At 36.6% G+C, this 7,360-nt stretch overlaps 1 protein-coding gene across 1 annotated transcript in view; it reads right to left on the reverse strand.

Annotated features, from left to right (window-relative positions):
- Positions 1-7,360, reverse strand: part of ZRANB3 (zinc finger, RAN-binding domain containing 3) — a 343,238-nt gene that overhangs the window by 149,327 nt on the left and 186,551 nt on the right. Inside the window, exons 4-5 of the mRNA XM_011937745.1 lie at positions 5,211-5,389; positions 1,749-1,980 (exon numbers count right to left, since the gene is read on the reverse strand). Of these exons, the coding sequence (XP_011793135.1) occupies positions 1,749-1,980; positions 5,211-5,389 (411 nt within the window). The remainder of the gene's footprint in view (positions 1-1,748; positions 1,981-5,210; positions 5,390-7,360) is intronic.

A 7,360-nucleotide genomic window follows, 5' to 3' on the forward strand; every position in this document is an offset into this window, starting at 1 on the left:
AAGGAAAAAGGAAAGGAAAGGAGGACAGACAGACAAAATGAGAGAACTCACACTTCCGAATTTCAAAACTCCTAACTTAGAATTTCAAATTTTATATTATTTTTCTTAAAAAAAATCCCAAACACAAATTGTACAATCATCAGGACCCACAAAATTAGTATTTACCCTTGGTTTGAATAGTGGCTACCATAGGTGTATTTACCCTTGGTTTGAATAGTGGCTACCATAGGTGAAGAGTGAAAAGTAATGACATGTGATCAGAGTAGGATGTAAGAGCCACTGTTGTATTGTCAATGTTCTATTTCTTATGCTCGATAATAAGTAGATGAGTATTTATTTTGTTATCATCATTTGAAATGTATGTTTTTTTTTTTTTGAGACAGAGTCTCACTCTGTCGCTCAGGCTGGAGTGCAATGGTCAGATCTCAGCTCACTGCAATCTCGGCCTCCTGGGTTCAAGTGATTCTCCTGCCTCAGCCTCCTGGGTAGCTGGAACTACAGGCACAGGCCACCATGCCCAGCTAATTTTGTATTTTTAGTAAAGATGGGGTTTCACCAATGCTGGCCAGGCTGGTCTTGAACTTTGGGCCTCAAGTGATCCACTTGCCTCAGCTTCCCAAAGTGCTGGGATTACAGGCATGAGTTACTGAGTCCAGCCTACTCACTGGACTCAGTAGGACTGAGTATCTCGAAGGATACGTTTCATGATTTCTTTTTAAAGGATATAATCACCCCTATTATTCAATGACATAATTTGGGGACATATGTCAATTACTTGGAGCTACAGCACCGTCAGTGGGTATCCAAGAGAAAAAACTATAAAAGGTAAAATTAAACATTTTATCATCACTATCTATGTACTTTTATATGTATCTCACAAGATTTCCAGGATAGAATTGAAAGTAGAGCTTAGGTAATACTGTTAGACAGGCAATGATAATAGCTGTCACCCAGGCTTGGCTCAAAAATTAACATAATATTGGCTACCAGATGTTGAGTGCTGACTATGTGACAAGGCACAGAGTGAGGTACTTTCAAAGCAGTATTACCTTTACTTTTCCCAGCAACCCTACAAGACAGCCCATGTTTTTCCATGATTCAGTGTTCATTAGTAAACAGAACTTCCTTAAGGAACACTAAAAGTTACAGACATTTCTTCCATCATGTCTTCTTTCTAACTCTTTAACCACTCCATGTACTACCCATCTCTTAGAGTAGCAAAAGCTAAATGGGATATCAAACGCATGCCTTATTCTTTCATTCTAGGCAGATACCTTATCTGGTCTGCACATAAGCTTTAGTTTCTCTTTACTTTCCCAAATGTGAATCTTAAAGTGAAAGAACAGAAAGAAGTTCTGCAATGCAATGTAAAAGAAATAAGGTAGATTCAATCCCAATCCTAAGAAGCTTATAATGTAAAATAGATAGGATAAATGAAGATTAAGACCATAGAAGAACCTCAGGAACACATTGTGAAGAATATTATAAAGTTGTACTATGTATGGAAGCCTTATCATAAAGGTAAAAGCTATTTTTTATACACACCTACAAGCCTGGCTAAGGTTTAAATGTAAATAGATTAAAATAGCCATGATAAAACATATGTACTATCTAGAAATTCCCAATGTACTCCTCTAGCATTTGAGGCATCTAATTTGAAATCAAAAATTGCAAAACAGGTGGTTGATTCAATATCCCTCCCAACTCCCTTCTCTTCTTTTAAGTTCAGAGTATAAGGATTGTAATACCTCTTCAGGCCTTCCTAAAGCTGGTGTTCCTGTAAGAAGAATGGCTCGTCTGGCTTTCTGTACGATTGGCAATAAAATCCTGCTGCGAGTTGCATTTCTGGATTTCATGTAGTGTGATTCATCCACTATAACTACTTTGAAGTTCTGGTTATTCAGTGCATCTATCAAAGTCTCTGCATCTGCGGTTAAGAGACCATAACCCAGAACTGTCACTTTACTGGTCGATATTCTCCTAGAAAAGAAAACCCATGTACTTAAAAAATATCTCAGTAATGACGTTATCATAAACAATACAACTCTATTGCGAAAAAATACAGAGGAGAAGAAAGAAGAATAGAGGAAAAATAAAAGGAGATGGTACTATTACTGAAACTCTTAAGATTTCACAATCCTGAAATCTAATAAAACAGGATCCAAAATTTACAGTTTTGGATAACCAAAACCAAAGTTTTAGTCAAATGATCTTTGAAAGATTTTGACATCCAGCAAGTCACATTACGTTCTGACAATATTTGCTTCTGTGTACCTAGGATCATGCATAAAATGGATACTTAAATATTAGTTGACTTTTAATGAAACCTTCACACAAATAGGATAGCAGTTTTTCAATCCAGATGCTACTGGTATTTTGAGCAGGACTAAGTGAAGCTCTGCGATACACTGAACAGCCCCTTCTGCTCAAAATACCAGTAGCAGAACAGACATACAGGACTGTTGAGTGCATTGCAGAGCTTCACTTCCTGGTCCTACCCATTAAAGGACAGTGGACAAGTCACTGTGACAACAAAAAAGTTCCTGGACCTGAGGTGATGAAGTGTGAAGTGTGGTTAGAAGAGGCGGGTACCACCTCACATCAAGAACCATTGAACTAAAATGATCCCTGATCTTTAGATTTCTATAATTCACACATCTGTAATATTCTTTATCTTGCTGTCAATACATTATTCATTTACATATTTATGTCTGCTACTATATCATGAGATTGGTAAGGGCAGGGAATGTGTCTTACTCGTCTTTTAGTAGTATTCATACACAGTGCTATGATCCCAAATACAGTTTGTAGAATGAAATAGACAAATAAATTCATTAATACTAAGACATATCACTTTCGCATTTTCTGTATCACCAGAAAAAAATACGGGACAGAGCCAGTCTTCTGCAATTCTCTGTCCTCTAACAAAAAAGGTAGAGCTCCTAAGCAGCCAGAACCACTAGGGCAACTGCATTTTAAGCCCTGGATTAATCTACTTAATACAGAGACTTATAATTTTCTTGTTTTTTTTGAGATAGAGTCTCGCTCTGCCGCCCAGGCTGGAGTGCAGTGGTGCTATCTCCGCTCACTGCAAGCTCCGCCTCCCAGGTTCACGCCATTCTCCTGCCTCAGCCTCCCGAGTAGCTGGGATTACAGGCGCCCGCCACCACACCTGGCTAATTTTTTGTATTTTTAGTAGAGGTGGGGTTTCATTGTGTTAGCCAGGATGGTCTAGATTTCTGACCTCGTGATCCACCCACCTTGGCCTCCCAAAGTGCTGGGATTACAGGCGTGAGCCACTGCGCCTGGCCGAGACCTATAATTTTCTCACTGTATTCAAACACCAGGAAGAGCCTGAAGAAGAAAAGTACTGGATTAATTACTATTACTACCTAACTTAGGTATACTGAGAGCAACATACAGGAGACAATGGCTTCAAAGGCCACTGCAGCAGTCTGTAGTTTCTGTCCTACCATGTCTTGACTAGTAAACAGTCCAGGCATAACTGATATAAGCCAGAAGGAAAGTATAGGTATTTGTGGTGGACATACTGGTATACACCTAAACCTGTTTCTTTAAGTACCTGGAAGACACTGGGTAGTTTTCTGCCCTTAACTAACATCCTCCAGGAAACTTCTACTCTGGAGTTGTAGATATATCTAACATATCCCAAATACAATTCAAATAAAAATATTATCCACCATTTAACTGCAAGAGTATATTTTCAAAATAATATAAAAACTAGCCCTAGTAGCTATAAAAGATGACAGAAGAGTCATTTTAAGAAAATTTAAATATGAACATTTAAATAAGGTGTATCAGCCAGGTGCAGTGCCTCACGCCTGTAATCCTAGCACTTTGGGAGGCCGAGGTGGGCGGATCACGTGAGGTCAGGAGTTTGAGACCAGCCTGACCAACATGGTGAAACCCCGTCTCTACTAAAAATTAAAAAAGTCAGCCATGCGCGGTTGGTGGTGCCTGTAATCCCAGCTACTCAGGAGGCTGAGGTAGGAGAATCCCTTGAACCCAGGAGGCAGAGGTTGTAGTAAGCCAACATGGTGCCATTGTATTCCAGCCTGGGCGACAGAGTGAGATGCCGCCTCCAAAAAAAAAAAAAATTAATTAATTAAATTAAATAAATAAGGTATAACTAACATGATGGTTTTGGAGGCCTTCAAAAATTCTACGTTCTCTAAATTTGTAAGTCTTTTCAATTTCATGTGGTTTTATTGGAGAGGAGATTTATTTATCATGATTAGAATAAGAGAGCAGTTTTTTCATTTTAACCATGTAAATAGAGTTCAGATTTTCTTGGGCCCATAAAGATATATTCTACTGAATTAGCACTGCAAAGTTGAAAGTGAAAAGGCCCTCCATACATTTTGTGTTTCCTCCTTCCACATTCATAAGACAACTTTATTTTTACATATACCTTTTATGTTAACAGTCTTAGAGAATACAATACAGTATAATAATACCAAAATTTAAAAATCTAAGTATTAACAGTATTTATTTCAGTAGATGTACTGCTTTTTATTTAAGGTTCAGAAATAGATAACTTTGAACCTCCAGAGACATAATTTGTATGAATCACCTACACATTCCATGTAACAACTCATCAATATTCAAACTGGTTGTCTTATTCTAATGGCTAGAAAGCAAAATGAGGAAAAAAATACTAACAACACTATAACAGATTTTAGAGTGAGAGCCTCCAATAAACACAAAGCAAATATTTTCAAGATATAAAATATTAAAATCATAAATAAGGAAAATCAAACTTACTAATGAGTCATACACAAAACTTGCATATTAATTAACAAATTGGAAAGCAAAATCTACTAAAGTTGCTGACAATAAAAGATCACAAAGCTTCAAGTCAATCAATGAAAAGTTGTGAGATTTATTTTTGAACCTTAAGATAGTTTCAAATATGTTTAAGGTATATATAAAGTATACATATATATCTCTTTAAAAGTATACATATTTTACTTTTACTTTAAAAATGTACCATAAAGGAACTTAGAAATAAAATATACTGTTGGGTTTTAGATAAATAATTCATATTTTAAAATGTAAAATAAAATTCTCCATACTACTTATTCCACTTACTTCTAACCTATAGGTGATATTGCATTCTAAAACATGAATACACACCAGGTACACACAAAGAAGACTTTTTTTCTTAAAGATTAAAAAGTGGTTCTTACCTAACATCAGTTTTATCCTGAATAACACTGATTTCTTCTGGACTTAGCTCTGGGATCCATTTTTCAATTTCTTCTGTCCAAGGGTACCTCAGAGACGAAGGGACCACTATTAACAGAGGCCATTCCTCTTTATAGAAGTAAGCAATTCCAATTGCCTGGATTGTCTTTCCTAGACCCATCTAAATTAAAAAAATAAATAAATGCTAATTAATAATAAAGCCTAAAATATTTTAAAAGAAAATATTTATCAAAAATTTTATTTAAGAGTATTATTAGCTGGATGTGATGGCTCATGGCTGTAATCCCAGCACTTTGGGAGGCTGACATAGGTGGATCGCTTGAGCCCAGGAGTTCAAGACCAGCCTGGCCAACATGGTGAAACTCTGTCTCTATTTTTAAAAAGTACAAAAAATTAGCTGGGCGTGGCAGCATGCACCTGTAGTTCCAGCTACTCGGAGGCTGAGGCAGAAGGATTGCTTGAACCCAGGAGGTTGAGGCTACAGTGAGCCTAGACTGAACCACTACACTCCAGCCTGGGTGACAGAGCAAGACTGTCTTAAAAAAAAATGTATTATCAAAATAATTTTCCAATGTAAAATTAGTTGGGATTATACAGTTAATAAAAAGTTTGAGATTATAAGGACCTGTAAAATTCATTAAGCAAATCATATCATGTTCAAACTATTCATGATTGAACTTAAAGAGACAAAATTACTCCTAAGGTTAAATATTAGTTGTTGATTTTATATAATTAGTTTTACAAAATGTATGTAACCATTTATAGTCTCTCCTTTTACACAATAGCAAATGTCTTAACAGCACAAAACTATGTTATTTCAAAACTAGAGTAAGTACTGAATGATGCACATTTTACAAAACAAGCAGACACAGAGAAGTGAAATTATTTAAATCACAGCTGGATGATGCAAAACTAGTATGAGATCCCAGGTCTCAGGTGTCTTCCCACTTGATTTGTATCCACACTGTCACACTGCCTGACTTCTAAGCTGTTCCAACTTAAAAAGTAGTCACTTAGTGAATATTTATAGTGTTTTTGTTCAAAATAGCCAGAAACTGGATATAACTCAAATGTACTTCACCTGTGCATGAATAAGCAAATTCATACAATGGAGTACTATTCAGTAATAAAAAAAAGAATGAACTCATGCTCTACACAACATGAATAGATCTAAAATGCATTTTGGTAAGGGAAAGAAGCCAGATTCAAAATCTACATACTATATGATTCCATTTATATGTCTCATTCTGGAAAAGGTAAAAAAAAAGGGAGCCATAGCAGATCAGTGGTTGCCAGGGGCTGGAGGTAGGGGAGGGGAATAGCATGAGGGAACTTTTGGGAATGGAGTCAGTCTATACCTTGATGTTAGTGGCTGTTACGTAACCATATGCATTTTTTATAACTCACAGAATTGTACACTAAAAATGGGTGAATTTACTTAAAAGTGCGAATTATACCTCAATAATCCTTACCTTTTTAGTAGTTACTATGGCAAACAATGGGAAAGAGAGACTAAAAGACAAGCCCTGTTTACCAGACTATACAAACAGAAAAAAGAAAAACACAGAAACTGAAAACAAAGAGTCTAAAATGAATTTTAAGTGCTGAGCAAAACTAAAGAAATGAGAAAAGAGCAGATACTAGACTTTTAAGTTTCCATTGAGAAAACTTTATTTTGTTCATGTATTTTTCTTTCAACTGCTCCTGTTAACAACAAAAAAGCAATCTTAGAATAATTCATGCAAACTTATATTTATACATTCATGGGATAATAACTAGTATGTTTCGTGTCTTCAAAGCCCTCCAATTTTCATACCTGAAGCCACTCAAACATCCCTGGATTCTGGGACCAACTTGGTTCCAATACAGCAGAATTTTAACAATCACAGATCTTTTCTTTTTTTTTTTTTTTGAGACGGAGTCTCGCTCTGTTGCCCAAACTGGAGTGCAGTGGCCGGATCTCAGCTTACGGCAAGCTCCGCCTTTCGGGTTCACGCCATTCTCCTGCCTCAGCCTCCAGAGTAGCTGCGACTATAGGCGCCTGCCACCTCGCCCGGCTAGTTTTTTGTATTTTTTTTAGTAGAGACAGGGTTTCACCGTGTTAGCCAGGATGGTCTCGATCTCCTGACCT

Source organism: Colobus angolensis, unplaced genomic scaffold (genome assembly GCF_000951035.1).
Source record: "Colobus angolensis palliatus isolate OR3802 unplaced genomic scaffold, Cang.pa_1.0 Scaffold168, whole genome shotgun sequence".
Classification (NCBI taxonomy): Eukaryota; Metazoa; Chordata; class Mammalia; order Primates; family Cercopithecidae; genus Colobus; species Colobus angolensis.